This window comes from Prinia subflava, chromosome 21 (genome assembly GCF_021018805.1).
Source record: "Prinia subflava isolate CZ2003 ecotype Zambia chromosome 21, Cam_Psub_1.2, whole genome shotgun sequence".
Lineage (NCBI taxonomy): Eukaryota > Metazoa > Chordata > Aves > Passeriformes > Cisticolidae > Prinia > Prinia subflava.
This window is the reverse complement of record NC_086267.1, coordinates 972,679-988,086: the sequence shown is the minus strand read 5'-3', so window position 1 is coordinate 988,086 and position 15,408 is coordinate 972,679. Positions and strand designations below refer to the sequence as shown.

Below are 15,408 nucleotides of genomic sequence, written 5' to 3'. Positions count from 1 at the left end.
TGGAGCCCCAAAAGCCTTGGGGGGGCCAATCCTGCATTCCTGAGGGGCCATTCCTGGGAATTCCCGAGTTCGGGAAGGATCCAGGGGGGGCCATTCCCACATTCCCAAGGAATTCCCAGCCCGGGAAGGATCCAGGGGCCATTCCCCCATTCCCAAGGGATTCCCGAGTTCAGGAAGGATCACGGGGAGCCGTTCCCCCATTCCCGGGATTTCCCAGCCCGGGAAGGATCCGGGGAGGCTCCAGGGATTTTTGGATTCCCTGGAGCAGAGCTCAGGGGGATCGGGGCCATTGTGTCCCCCCCGGCTTCCCTTGGTTTGGGTTGGAGAAATTCCCATTTTCCAGTTCCATCCCTGATTTTTGGCATGTTCAAGTCCTTGCTTCTTCATTTTTCAATATTCAATCTTTGTTTGTTTGTTTGTTTGTTTACCTTTCAGTTATATTTTTATTTTTCATCCCGGTTTCTCTTTTATTTCATCACAATCTCCTCATTTTAGTTCTGACTTTTCTATTTGAAAAATTTCATATTTTTCTATTTGAAAATCAGATATTTTTGATTTTCAAATCAATTGAATCTGAAGTTCAAATTCAACTTTGAACTTCATTTTTTCCTCTTTATTTTCTCTTTTATTCTACCCAAATTCTTTCATTTTCATTTCTACTTTTCAATTTGGCAAATCCAACTTTGAACGTCATTTTTTCCTTTCGGTTTCTCCTTTTTCAATTCTATATTTTAATTCATCTTTTCATTTGTATTCCTAATTTTAATTTCTTGATTTGTAAATTCTACTTTTAATATGTTTTAATTCTAGTTCAGTTTTAACATTTGTTTGGTATTTCTTATTCTAATTTTCCATTTTAATTCAATTTTAACATTTATTTCTATTTCTTACTCTGTTTTTCCATTTTAATTCAACTTCAATATTTATTTTACATTTTCCCTCTAGTTTTAAATTTAATTTCTTTTTTTATTCTACTTTTCATTTTCTATTTTTAACTTGCCTGTTTTATTTTGCCTTCATTTTTTAACTTTGGTGTTCAAATTTTAATTTTTTTCTTTCATTTTTAACATTTCATTTCATTTCTTCTCACTCCGTATTTTGTCACTTTCAGGGTTTCCCTCCTTTTATTTTTAATTCTTTTTGATTTGAAATTTTCATTTTTAAATTTTTGATTTCATTTTTTTTATTTCCCCTTTTTCCTGAAGGACCCCGGAGCTGACGCTGCCTTTTCCCAAATCCACCAGGCTCCATCCCAAAGCTCCTGCTCCTGTTTCCCCTCTGGAATTCCACTGGGAATTCCTCTGGGATCCGGGTGACATCCTGAAAATCCCAAACAATTCCTGCTCCTGTTTTTCCCTCTGGAATTCTGTAGGGACAGCTCTGGGATTTGGGTTCCTGTCCCATTTTTCCCTCTGGAATTCTGTAGGGACAGCTCTGGAATCAGAGGTTCCTGTCCCGTTTTCCCTCTGGAATTCCCCAGGACAGCTCTGGGATCGGGGTTCCTGTCCCTGTGCGGGGTCGCTCCAAGGGAACGGCTGCGGATTCCGTCCCTCTGGAATTCTGGCAGGGCTCGGACACGGCCCGGTCTGGCTCCCCCTTGGACAGGGATGGATTCCAGGGATGGGATGGGAATGGGATCAACTCCCAGGCTGGAGGCGCCGATTCCTGATGGGAATGGGAATGGGAATGGGAATGGGAATGGAAATGGGAACGGGGACGGGAATAGGGAATGGGAATGGGAATGGGAATGGGAATGGGAATGGGAATGGGAGCAGGGATGAGCAGCAGAGGGGGAATCCTGGTGGTCCCCCCTGCAGAGCTGCCCCAGCCTTGGCACAGCACAGGGAGAGAGTCCAGAGGAGGCTCCAGGATGGTCCCAGGGATGGGGCAGCTCTGCTGGGAGGAAAGGCTGGGAGAGCTGGGGGTGCTCACCTGGAGAAGAAAAGCTCCAGTGACACCTCAGAGCCCCTTCCAGCGCCTGAAGGGGCTCCAGGAGAGCTGGGGAGGCACTGGGGACAAGGGATGGAGGGCCAGGACACACAGAATGGCTCCAAGCTAAAGAGGGACAATTTAGATTGGATATTTGGGATAAATCCTTCCTTGTGAGGGTGGGAGGGGGCTGGGATGGAATTCCCAGAGCAGCTGTGGCTGCCCTTGGATCCCTGAAGTGTCCAAGGCCAGGCTGGACAGGGCTTGGAGCGCCCTGGGACAGTGGGAGGTGTCCCTGACAGGATGTGGAACGGGATGAGCTTTGAGGTCCCTTCATCCCAACCATTCTGTCATTCCAGGATTCCCTGATTCCACGTGCGCTTTCCCCACCCGGGATGTGCCCACGTGGGTTTTGGCACTGGCACCGTGGCTCCGAAGCCCCACCCGCCCCCATTCCCCACCAGTTTAACCAGTCTGGGTTGTCCCAGTGCCGGGAAAGCCCCGCGGAGCCCCCGGAGCCGCGGCCCGGATTTATTTCCATCACCAAAGGCACTTGGCAGGGACAGGAGGGGACACGGAGGGGACACGGAGGGGACACGGGGCCACCTCAGGGCACCACGTGCCACCACTTGAAGGCGAAGGGCTTGCGGCGCACGTTGGTGCCGCAGTGGACGTCCCCCGCCAGGACGTGGTAGGAGAAGAAGTCGTCGATGAAGGTGCAGGAGAGGCCCAGCGGCTCCAGCAGCTCCCGCACGCGCTGCTCCAGGCAGCAGCGCCCGCCCACCACGGGCCCGAAGGGTTTGGGGATGCCCAGGTGGCGGCCCAGCACCAGCATGTTCACCTGCAGCGCCCAGAGTCCAGCGGGGACCGGTCCCGGGGATGGCCCGGGGACATCCCGGGGACATCCCGGGGACATCCCATCAGGGGACATCCTGGCCCTGATCCCATCAGGGGAAATCCCAGGCCCAATCCCATGCCGGCCCTGATCCCAGCCCAGGGAAGTCCCAGCCATGTCCCTGCCCAGGGACATCCCGGCCCCGATCCCATCAGGAGAAATCCTGACCCTGATCCCATTAGGGGAAATCCTGACCCTGATCCCATTAGGGGAAATCCCAGCCTGGGGAAATCCTGGTCCCAATCCCATCCCAGGGAAATCACGGCCCAGATCCCATTAGGGAACATCCCAGCCCCGATCCCATGCAGGCCCTGATCCCATCCCAGGGACATCCCAGCCCAAATCCCATCAGGAGACATTCCGGCCCTGATCCTGGCCCTGATGCCAGCCCTGATCCCATCAGGGGACGTCCTGGCCTTGATCCCAGCCCCGATCCCAGCCACAATCCCAACAGGAGACATCCCAGCACCAATCCCCTCAGGGGACATCCCGGCCTTGATCCTGGCCTTGATCTCGGCCCCAGTCCCAGCCCCAATCCCAGCCCTGATCCCGTCAGGGACATCCCAACCCTGATCCCATCAGGGGACATCCCGGCCCTGATCCCATCAGGGGACATCCCGGCCCTGATCCCACCAGGGGACATCCCGGCCCTGATCCCATCAGGGACATCCCAACCCTGATCCCATCAGGGACATCCCGGCCCTGATCCCATCAGGGGACATCCCGGCCCTGATCCCATCAGGGACATCCCGGCCCTGATCCCATCAGGGGACATCCCGGCCCTGATCCCACCAGGGGACATCCCGGCCCTGATCCCATCAGGGGACACCCTTGCCCCAATCCCGGCAGGGACATCCCGGCCCGGGGAGCTCAGGGGTGCCGTTACCATGTTGGGGAAAAAGGCCTCGGCCCCGGAGGCGACGTCGCCCTGGAAGAGCTGCGGGAGGTCCAGGATGTCCGGCTCGGCCAGGCCCAGCGAGCGCTTCAGGATGTCCCGGTTCCAGCTGATGCAGCTCTGGGAGCCGGCAGGGAGGGAGGGACAGGGACACGGGATGGAGAGATGGAGAGATGGAGGGACAACGGAATGGGGAGACCAAGGGAAAATGGATGGAGAAATGGAGGGACGAGGAGATGGACAGTGGGATGGAGAGATGGAGGGATGAGGGCATGGGGACAGGGATGGGGAGATAGAGGGACAGAGAGAGGGAAAGAGGGACAGAGGGATAAAGGGGTGGACATCACGATGGGCCGGCGGCCAGAAGGAGGGAGGGACAGAAGGGTGGATGGAGAGGTGGCCAGAGGGATGGATGGAGGGAGGGAGGGATGGATGGAGGGATGGATGGATGGATGGATGGATGGATGGATGGAGGGAGGGAGGGAGGGAGGGAGGGAGGGAGGGAGGGAGGGATGGATGGATGGATGGATGGATGGATGGATGGATGGATGGATGGATGGATGGAGGGAGGGAGGGATGGATGGATGGATGGATGGATGGATGGATGGATGGATGGATGGATGGATGGAGGGAGGGAGGGAGGGAGGGAGGGAGGGATGGATGGAGGGATGGATGGATGGAGGGATGGAGGGATGGATGGATGGAGGGATGGATGGATGGATGGATGGATGGATGGATGGATGGAGGGAGGGAGGGAGGGAGGGAGGGAGGGAGGGAGGGAGGGAGGGAGGGATGGATGGATGGATGGATGGATGGATGGATGGATGGATGGATGGATGGAGGGATGGATGGATGGATGGATGGATGGATGGATGGATGGATGGATGGATGGATGGATGGATGGATGATGGATGGAGAGAGGGGGTGGTGATGGAGGATGGGTGGAGGGATGGAGGGGGGGAACGAGGGATGGGGGGACAAAAGGACACAGAGGCAGCAATGGATTGGAGCCTCCTGCTCCCATCCTCACCTGGGCATAATCATTGAACTTGCGGAGCTCTTCGTTAGCCAGGATCTCATTTATGGTCGGCTTGGGCACCCCGTCCTTGTCCAGCCCTGCCGAGAGGGAGCCGGGCTGGAATTCTGCCTGGGATGAGACTCCTACTCTGAGCCCGGGGCTCCATCCCAGCCTGATCCGTGCAGCTTTTAACGAATTCATGAATTCTGCTCCGTTCTGCTTCCCGGCCGGCTCCCAGGGTCCATCCACCCCCCCACCCCGTCACATTTTGCAGGAAAAAGGGAAAACAAACGCGTGGGCCCCGTTTCACCTCCCACCTACCCTGGAACATCGCAGCCTCTCCAAACCCCTCGTCCTGCTTCTCCCTGAGGAGCTGGTAGCAGGCGCTGGGGCTGGCCAGGAGCAGCCGGAATCCCTGTGGGATGGGAAGAGGAGGTCGGGGAGGGCTCCGGGGGTCTCATCCCGCTCTTTTCCACTCCCGGGATTCGGTACCTTCCGGTCGGGCGCGGGGACGAAGGTCAGGAACTCGTCCACGTGCCCGACGTGGAGCCAGTCCGAGAAGAGCTCCACGGGCGCCTGCACCCTCTGTGCCACCAGGAAATCCCGCACGGCCTTGGCCATCCTGCGGCCGCCCAGCCTGCGGGAGCGCCGCGTTTGGGGGGCCCCGGGGCGGCTCCGCTCGGAGCCCACCCCCAACGGGGCCCAAAATGCTTTTTTGGGGTTTCTCTGCTCCCGGCTCACCTGGGGAAGCTGCTGCCGATCAGGATGCGCCCCAGCGGGTACTCCTTGCCTCGCACCGTCACCGGCGGGCTCACCTCCAAATTCCCGAAGGAATCCAGGCTGGAAGCGCCCTCTGGAGCCTGCCGGGCCACGTAGCCAAAATCGGGGCCCTGGATGGGGGAAAACGGGAGAAAATGATTAAAAAATGCGGCTGAAGCACTGCACCCCCAAATCCTCTGTGCTGGAGCTTCCCACCCAGAAAAACACAGGAAATAAAGGCATTTATCCCAGGTTTCAAAGGCATTTATCCCAGTTTTTAAAGGCATTTATCCCAGGTTTCAAAGGCATTTATCCCAGTTTTTAAAGGGATTTATCCCAGGTTTCAAAGGGATTTATCCCAGGTTTCAAAGGCATTTATCCCAGTTTTGGGGGGTTGCCAAGCTGGGCAAGGCAGGAGGAAGGGGCTGGATACCAGGATGCTCCTGACGGGAAAATCCTTCAGGCCACGGTCGCGGGGCGAGTCAAAGACCACGGGGAAGGTCTTGTGGGGGGCTTGGACGTAGCCGAACTCCACCTCATCCTGGAGAGGGGATGGAGAATTTTGGGAATGGGATGGAGAATTTTGGGAATGGGATGGAGAATTTTGGGAAGCCCCCAGCGCTGCCGCGGGGGGCGGGGCCGGGCGCGCCCTGCTCCCACCTGGATCCAGCGGTCCTGGCGGTTCTGCGGCGCCGGGCACACGGTCAGCGGGCACTGCGCCCGCTCGGCCAGCGCCCCCACCGCCTCCACAAACGCCTCGTTCTCGTCCACGCTGGGGGAAAAACGGGAGAGTCGGGATTTGGGAGCGGATCCGGCAGCGGGCGGGGTGGGAGCGCCCAGCACCCACCTGCACACAAAGACCTCCAGCGGTGCTGCGGTGTTGGGCGTCATGATCCAGGGAGCCACACGGAAAACCACGGTGTCCGTGAAGATCGGCGACTCCAGGAGGCCCTGGGAAGGCAGGGAAGAAGTTTGGGATCTGTCCCTGCTGTCCCAGCCCCACGTGGAACAGCAGGGATGGAATTTGGGATCTGTCCCCACTGTCCCACCTCCACCGGGATGATGGGGATGGAGTCTGGGATCTGTCCCTGCTGTCCTAGACCCCCCGGGGGGGGAAAACTGAGAGAAATGTGGGAGAATAGGTGTTCTGGGATGACGGAGCTGGAATTTGGGATCTGTCCCCGCTGTCCCAGCCCCTCTGGGATGGAGTTTGGGATTTGTCCATTCTGTGCCTGATCCCTTTGGGTAGGAAAAATTGAGGGAAATGTGGGAAAATGGGTGTTCTGGGATGATGAGGATGGAGTTTGGGATCTGTCCCACCCCCCTGGGATGGAGTCTGGGGTCTGTCCCCGCTGTCCCACCCCCATTCCCCGGCCAGACCTTCTCGGGGCCCTCCAGCAGGGTGACGTGCAGGGACACGAGGCCGCAGAAGGCCACGTCGGGGAAGGCCAGGCCCTCGGCGTAGAAGACGCTCTCGTGGCAGTGCCGGCCCGGCCGCACCGTGTGCGCCAGCTTGGAGCCGCCCAGGACGTGCTTGAACTCCTCGGGCTCCGCGCTGCCTGCAGGGCACCGACACCTCGATCCCAAACCCCTGAAAGCATCCCTGCACCCCAAAAACCACCCCAAACCCAAACCCCAACCCAAACCCAAACCCAAACCCAAGCCCAAACCCAAACCCAAACCCCAACCCCAACCCAAACCCAAACCCAAACCCAAACCCAAGCCCAAACCCAAACCCAAACCCAAACCCCAACCCCAACCCAAACCCCAACCCAAACCCAAACCCAAGCCCAAACCCAAACCCAAACCCAAACCCAAACCCAAACCCAAACCCAAACCCAAACCCAAGCCCAAACCCAAACCCAAACCCAAACCCAAACCCAAGCCCAAACCCAAACTCAAACCCAAACCCAAACCCAAACCCAAACCCAAACCCAAGCCCAAACCCAAGCCCAAACCCAAACTCAAACCCAAACCCAAACCCAAACCCAAACCCAAGCCCAAACCCAATCCCAAGCCCAAGCCCAAACCCGGAGCAAACCCCGCGTGGATCAGCTCAACCCCGCCGTGGGGGCTGCAGAAGCAGCGCCAGGAGTTGGGGTTGGTCCCTGTGAGCCGGGGGTTACGGGCCCTCCAAATCCCCCCAATCCCCCCAAATCTCCCCCATCTCCCCAAATCCACCCAGATAATCCCCCCAAATCATCCCCCCGGGGATCCGGGCGCTCACTGCCGCCGTAGAAAACCCTGATCTTGTCGGCGTCGCTGAAGTCCACGTGGAGCAGCAGGCGGTGCCCGGTGAAGATGGCGCGGGGCCCGCGCGTCCTCAGCACCAGCTGCGACATGTCCTTCAGGTCTGGGGACCGGGAAAACAGGGAAAAGGGAAAATTCAGGGAGGAGCAGGAAAATTCAGGGGGAGGTGGGAAAACTGGGGGTTCTGGGCTGGGATGGGAGAGAAAACTGAAGGGAAGTGGGAAAAATGAGAGCGAAGTGGGAAAATTTGGGGTTCTGGACTGGGATAGGGAGGGAAAACTGAGGGGAAGTGGCAGAAAATTGAGGGGAAAGTGGGAAAATTAGGGGTTCTGGGATGTGGTAGGAAGGGGAAACTCAGGGAGTAGTGGTAGAAAATTGAGGGAAAGTAGGAGAATGGGGGTCCTGGGCTGCGGAAGAACGGGAAAATTGAGGGGGAAATGGGAGAATTGAAGGAAATGTGGGAGAAGGGGGGTTCTGGGCTGTGGTGGGAAGGGAAACTCAGGGAAAAGTGGGAAAACAGGGTGAAGTGGGAAAACTGGGGTTTCTGGGCTGGGATAGGGAGGGAAAACTGAGGAGAAGTGAGAAAATTGAGGGGAAAGCGGGAAAATTGAGGGAAAAGTGGGAGAATGGGAGTCCTGGGCTGAGGAAGAATGGGAAAATTGAAGGGAGAATGGAAGAATTAAAGGAAATGTGTGAGGTTCTGAGCTGTGGAAGGAAAGGTAAATTGAAAGGAAAGTGGGGAAATTGATGGAAAAGTGAGAAAACGGGGTTTCTGGGCTGTTGTAGGAAGGGAAAATTGAAAGGAAAGTGGGAAAAAACTGAGGGGAAAACGAGAAAATTTGGGTTCTATCTGCAGTAGGAATGGAAATTTGAGGGGAAAGTGGGGAAACTGAGGTTTCTGGGCTGTAGTAGGTAGGAAAAGAAAATTGACAGGAAAGTGGGAAAATTTGAGTTCTGGGCTGTGGTAGAAAGGAGATTGAGGAAAAAGTGGGAAAACTCAAGGAAAAGTGAAAAAATTGGGGGTTCTGGGCTTTGGAAGAAAGGAAGAACTGGGGGAAAAGTGGGAGAAGGGGGGGATCTGGGCTATGAAGGAAAGGGGAAATGGAGGGAAAAGTGGGAGAAGGGAGGGAAAAGGGGAGGGAAGAGCCGGGATTGGGGTTGTGGGACCGTTGTAGGAGCGCACGGCGCTGTCCTCGTTGTCCAGGCCCTCGGCGCCGGCGTCGTCGCGGTCGCAGTTCACGAGCAGCACGGCCCCGTGGCCCTCGGGGCCCCACGTCCAGCTGGCCTGGGGGGCACGGAGCAGGGCCAGGGGTCAGCCGGGAATTCCCAATCCCATCGGGATCTGGGGGCTCAGTTGGGAATTCCCAATCCCATCGAGATCTGGGGGCTCAGTTGGGAATTCCCAATCCCATCGGGATTTGGGTGCTCATTCAGGAATTCCCAGTCCCATTGGGATCTGGAGTTCAGCTGGGAATTCATAATCCTCTCAGGATCTGGGGACTCAGTCAGGAATTCTTCAACTCATTGGGGTCGGGTGGCTTTTCCAGGAATTCCCAATCCCATTTGGATCTGGGTTTCAGCTGGAAAGTCTCAGTCCCATTGGGGTCTGGGGGTTCAGATGGGAGTTCATAATCCCATCGGGATCTGGGGCTCAGTTGGGAATTCCCAATCCCATTGGGATCTGTAGGAATCCCAATCCCATCGGGACCTGGAGGAGTTCAGTCAGGAATTCTCATTCCCTTTGGGGTCTGGGGCCTCACTCAGGAATTCCCAATCCCATTGGGATCTGGGTGCTCATTCAGGAATTCCCAATCCCATTTGGGTCTGGGGCCTCACTCAGGCATTCCCAATCCCATTGGGATCTGTGGGAATTCCCAATCCTATCGGGGTCTGGGAGCTCATTCAGGAATTCCCAATCCCATCAGGACCCAGGGGCTCACTCAGGAATTCCCAATCCCGCGGTGCTCCCGGCCCCTCTGGATACCTTGTCCAGCAGTGTCCGGCTCACGGCCCCGCTGCGGCTGACGTCAGCGTCCAGAGACACCTCTGTGGGACAGGGAGGAGACGGGAGAAAGAATGGGGGAGATGGGAATGGGGTTTGGGAATGGGGTTTGGGAATGGGGTTTGGGAATGGGGTTTGGGAATGGGGGGTTGGGAATGGGGTTCGGGAATGGGGTTCAGGAATGGGGTTTGGGAATGGAGATTCAGGAATGGGGTTTGGGAATGGGATTCAGGAATGGGGTTTGGGAATGAGGTTCAGGAATGGGGCTCAGGAATGGGGTTCAGGAATGGGGTTCAGGAATGGGGTTCAGGAATGGGATTCAGGAATGGGGCTCAGGAATGGGGTTCAGGAATGGGGTTCAGGAATGGGATTCAGGAATGGGGCTCAGGAATGGGGTTCAGGAATGGGATTCAGGAATGGGATTCAGGAATGGGATTCAGGAATGGGGTTCGGGGCCGTTCCCCCCTTACCCACGCAGGTGAGGTAGAGCAGGGCCCGGCCCACGGGAACGCCGCCGGCCTCACGGAAATAGGAAATCCTGACCTGCAAGGAGCAGGGAGCTGGCACCAAGCCAGGAGGGATCCCGGGATCCCGTGGGAATCCTGGCGCCCATCCCAGAGCCCAGTGGGAATCCTGGGATCCAGTGGGAATCCCGACACCCATCAGGGATCCCAGCACCCGTCCGAGCACCCAGTGAGGACCCCGGTACCCAGCGGGAATCGCAGCACCCAGCGAGGATCCTGGCACCCTCCCAGGATCCAGTGGGAATCCTGAGATCCCCAGGACCCCCAGCATCCAGAGGAAATCCCAGCACCCAGTGGGAAGCCTGGTGCCCAGCAGGAATCCCTGGATCCAGCGTGAATCCAGAACCCAGCAGGAATCCTGGCACCCAGAGGGAATCCAGAGGGAATCCTGGCACCCAGAGAGAATCCAGAGGGAATCCTGGCACCCAGAGGGAATCCAGAGGGAATCCTGGCACCCAGAGGGAATCCAGAGGGAATCCTGGCACCCATCCCATCACCCAGCAGGATCCCAGGATCCAGCAGGAATCCCAGCACACATCCCAGAGCCTGCTGAGGATCCCTGCACCCATGGCAGGATCCAGTGGGATCCTGGGATCCAGAGGAGATCCCAACACCCAGTAGGAAACCCAGCACCCAGCAGGAATCCAGGACCCAGGAGGAATCCCAATACCCAGCAGGAATTCTGGGATCCAGTGGAATCCCCACACACAGCTGTAATCCTGGGATCCAGCAGGAATCTCAACACCCATCAGGAATCCCACGATCCAACAGAAATCCTGGCACCCATCCCAACACCCACTGAGGATCCCCACACCCATTGCAGGATCCAGTGGGATCCTGGGATCCAGAGGAGATCCCAACACCCAGTAGGAATCCCAGCACCCAGCAGGAATCCCAGGATCCAGGAGGAATCCCAGGATCCAGCGGGAATCCCGGCCCCCAGCAGGAATCCCGGCCCCCACCCAGCACCCGTCGGGAATGCCGGGATGGGGCGGGATCCGTCTCCCACCTTCTCGTCGCCCACATCCTTGCTGGGGGCGTCCATGGCCAGCAGCAGCTCGGGGCCGGGCGCCAGCGGCCAGCGCGCCACGCTCGAGGGCAGCTTCACGCTCTGCGCCTGGTGCAGCAGCCACAGCCGCACCCCCGGCGTGGCCTGGGCCTGGAAGGACACGGCGCCGCGGGGAGCAGCGCTGGGATGGACAGGGATAGTGGTCAGTGCCAGGGAATGGACATGGACAGCGGTCAGTGCCACGGACAGCGGTCAGTGCCAGGGAATGGACATGGACAGCGGTCAGTGCCAGGGAACGGACACGGACAGCGATCAGTGCCACGGACAGTGGTCAGTGCCAGGGAATGGACATGGACAGCGGTCAGTGCCAGGGAATGGACACGGACAGCGGTCAGTGCCAGGGAATGGACACGGACAGCGGTCAGTGCCAGGGAATGGACATGGACAGTGGTCAGTGCCACGGACAGCGGTCAGTGCCACGGACAGTGGTCAGTGTCAGGGAATGGACACGGACAGCGGTCAGTGCCCAGGGAACAGACAGGACAGTGGTCAGGGACAGGGACAGGGACACGGACAGCGGTCAGTGCCAGGGACAGGGACAGCGGTCAGTGCCAGGGAACAGACAGGGACAGTGGTCAGTGCCAGGGACAGCAGTCAGTGCCAGTGAACAGACAGGGACAGTGGTCAGTGCCAGGGAATGGACATGGACAGCGGTCAGTGCCATGGACAGTGGTCAGTGCCAGGGACAGCGGTCAGTGCCAGGGACAGTGGTCAGTGCCAGGGACAATGGTCAGTGCCCAGGGAATGGCCAGGGGTGATGGGAATTCTGCCGGGAGCAGGGGTGGGGGGGAAACGCAAACGCTCCCTGAAATCGCAACCTAGGCAAGGGCCCTGGTGTGGAATTGGAGTAAAACCTTCAAAAGGGAACAAATCCTGGGGTTTGGGATATCGACTGCTCCCGGAAAAATGAAATATCTCTGGAAAATGCAAACTCAGCAAGGGCTGAGATGTGAAACTGGGGTAAATCCTTCAATGAGAAAAAATCCTGCGATTTAGAATGACAGCAAGTGGTGCAAAATGCAACGAGTCCTGGAAAAAGCAGCTGCAATAAATCCTGCAATATTCAGTTGCAGGGAATCCTTCAATATGGGACAAATGCTGAAATGCTGAATATCAAAAGGTCCTAAAAATTGCAAATTATCCTGGAAAATGCAACTCCAGGAAGCCCTGAGATACAAAGTTGTTATCAAACCTTTAATATGAACAAATCCTGGCATTTAGAACAGCAATAAATCATCAAAAATGGAAATGATCCTGGGAAATGTGAAGGCAACGAGTGCTGAGATGCGAAACTCTGGTAAATCCTGTAATACGAACAAACCCTGAAATTCAGAATAGCAACAGGCCCTGGAAAACGGAATTGATCCTGGAAAATGCAACTGCGGGAAGTCCTGGGATGAGAAACTGTGATAAATCCCTCAGTGTGGAAGCAATCCTGAGATTTAGAATAGCAACAGAAACTAAACTTAGGAACTTCCGGAAAATGCAAATAATCCCGAAAAATGCAACTGCAGCAAGATGAAATTGGGAGAAATTCTCTCATGGAACAAACCCCGCAACAAAGCCTCACAACCCACAGCAAATCCTGCAACCTGGAATTGCATCTGTACCCTGGGCATGCAGCAAATCCTGCAACCTGGAATTACACCTGTACCCTGGACATGCAGCAAATCCTGCAACCTGGAATTACATTCCTGGATCTGCAGCAAATCCTGCAACCTGGAATTACATTCCTGGATCTGCAGCAAATCCTGCAACCTGGAGTTGCATCCCTGGACATGCAGCAAATCCCCCAAACGTGCGGCAGCCGCTCCTGGGAAAGGCGATCCCGACAAATCCCCAAAGGCGATTAAAACCGATCCCGCCCGTGCTGCGAGCCCCGGGAACGGCGGCGGCGCCAAACGCGGGCAGGAATCCCCCAAAAACCCAAATCCCGGGATATTCCCGGTGCAAAGCGCACCTGGGAATGAACGGGAATGGACGGGAATGGATCCCGCAAAAACATCCGCAGGAATCCCTCCGGAACGCCCCAATCTTGGAATAAAACCCGCGAGCTTCCCGGGGGCAGCGGGGCCGGACCCGGCCGCGCCGATGGATCCCGGCGCTGCCCGGGGCGGGATTTTGGGCACGGATCGCCCCAAAATCGGCATTTCCCGGGCGGCGCTGGGCAGGCCGCAGCTCGTCCCGGCCCGCCCCGGTGCGGGAGCCGCGGGCGACGGGAGCGGGTCCGGACCCGCGGGGAGGAAGCGCCGCTCCGTGCCCGGAGAGGGGGAAACGCCAGCCCGGGGCAGCGGGACGGGCCGGGAAACGCAGCCCGAGCTGCGGGGAACAAAACCCCGGAGCCGCTGCCCAGGGAGAGCTCCGGGATCGGGGCAGCGGCTCCGGCTCCTGGAGCTGCACCAGCGCCAGGAGCGGCCGCCCGGGCCGGGGGTTCGCTCTCCGCGCTGCCCCGAGAGCGGGAAATGCTCAGGAGTTCATCCCGCAGGGATGCGGAGCGCAGCGTGAGAACCCCAAAAAGGGCAAAATCCCGCTGGGAATGCGGCGGTGCCGCTGCTGCGGTGGTGATGGAGCGGCTGTGAGGGACAGCGGGATGGACAGAGGGATGGACAGAGGGATGGACAGAGGGATGGACAGGGGGATGGACAGAGGGATGGACAGAGGGATGGACAGAGGGGATGGACAGAGGGATGGACAGAGGGATGGACAGAGGGACGGGACAGCGGGGATGGACAGTGGGAAGGGACAGGGGGGATGGGACACTGGAAGGGACCCTGGGAATGGACACAGGGAAGGGACAGCAAGAAAGGACAGCGGGATGGACACTGGAAGGGAGAGTGGGGATGGACAGCGGGGATGGACACTGGAAGGGGCACCGGGAATCCCACCCCTCACGCCTCCCGGGACAGCATCCCCTGGGAAAAGCCCCCGGAGCAGCAGCATCGCCCCCGCCCCACCGCGAGCTATTTTCGGCCTCTGGTTAATGGGATCAAGGGGAAAAGCGGATTCGTGCCCGGCGCTCACCCGCACACGTCCAGGGCCAGCTCGGTGCCCAGCACGCACACGGTGCTGCCGGGGCGCTGCGTGGACAGCTGGACACGGCGCTGCTGCGCCATCGCCGCCGCCCCGGGCACCCTCGGGTGCCGCGCCTGGCGGCCGCGGGGGATTTATAAAGCCGGGCTGCTGGGAGGGGATCAGCCAAAGCCCGGCCTAATCCCACCTCCGGGCTGGCTGTGCGCGGCCCCGGCCGCGCTCCCGGCGCTCGGAGAGGGGAAGCGGCCCGGGACACCCACGGGATGTTCGGGGTTCCGGGGCGCTCGGGGGGGCCGGGGCTCCGCTCAGCACAAAGGGACGCGGGGGGAGCGGTCACGGCCCGGCCCACGCCGGGAAATATTCACCGCGACACCCGAGCCGCGCTGGGCCCGCGCCAGCGCCCGGGTTTGGTTTCTCCTTGTGCTGAAAGGTTTTGTTTGTGCAGCCGGGACAATGCGCTGGAATCCTGCGGGGAGGGCTGGAGGCGCGGGGTGGGCGCTCGCCCGGGGCCCGGGGCGCTGCCGGGGATGTCACCTGCGCCGGGGACAGCGGAGCCCCGGCGGCGCTAATGGCCTTTGTTTTAATTAAAGCCTCGGCTGCGCGTGGGAGCGCCCTTTGTCCCTGCAGCTGTTCCCAAAGGGGTCACGCGCGGCCCGGATTTAATGTCGCTCCTCGGGGCCCGGCAGGGACAGCCCCGGGGGATGGCGTGAGAAAGGGGGTCAGAAATGGGGTTAGAAAGGCGCTTTTGGGGTGAGTGGGGTGTGTGGGAGAGTCCCCTTCCCGCAGGAGCTCGACCCGCAGGTGCGGCTGCACCGCAGGAACAGAACGCGTTTTGCCCAAAAGTAGCGAGTCCAGCCCCAGAACGGCAGCGGGGTCGCGCCAGGCCGGGCCGTGCCCGGGGCACCGGGCGGGTTTCGATTCCCGGGGCGGTGCCAGGCGGGCACGGGGAAGTGTCGCGCTCCGGTGGAGACAAAAAGCGGAGCGACACGGAGAGTCTCTCCTGGAGAACGCGTGAAAAGGTCCCGGGGAGGGCAGGG

The 15,408-nt window shown here is 58.4% G+C and overlaps 1 protein-coding gene across 1 annotated transcript; it reads right to left on the bottom strand.

Annotated features, from left to right (window-relative positions):
- Positions 1 to 2,417: 2,417 nt before the first annotated feature.
- Positions 2,418 to 14,884, bottom strand: LOC134560995 (protein-arginine deiminase type-3-like). The gene is made up of 16 exons (XM_063417534.1): positions 14,363 to 14,884; positions 11,282 to 11,462; positions 10,219 to 10,291; positions 9,731 to 9,792; positions 8,914 to 9,031; positions 7,724 to 7,849; positions 6,877 to 7,055; positions 6,344 to 6,447; positions 6,157 to 6,268; positions 5,930 to 6,037; positions 5,479 to 5,627; positions 5,230 to 5,374; positions 5,059 to 5,152; positions 4,750 to 4,835; positions 3,711 to 3,839; positions 2,418 to 2,770 (listed from the first exon to the last, which is right to left on the bottom strand). Exons 1-16 carry the CDS (start codon positions 14,452 to 14,454, stop codon positions 2,537 to 2,539), a joined length of 1,992 nt encoding a protein of 663 aa, XP_063273604.1. The 5' UTR covers positions 14,455 to 14,884; the 3' UTR covers positions 2,418 to 2,536.
- Between the last annotated feature and the right edge of the window lie 524 nt (positions 14,885 to 15,408).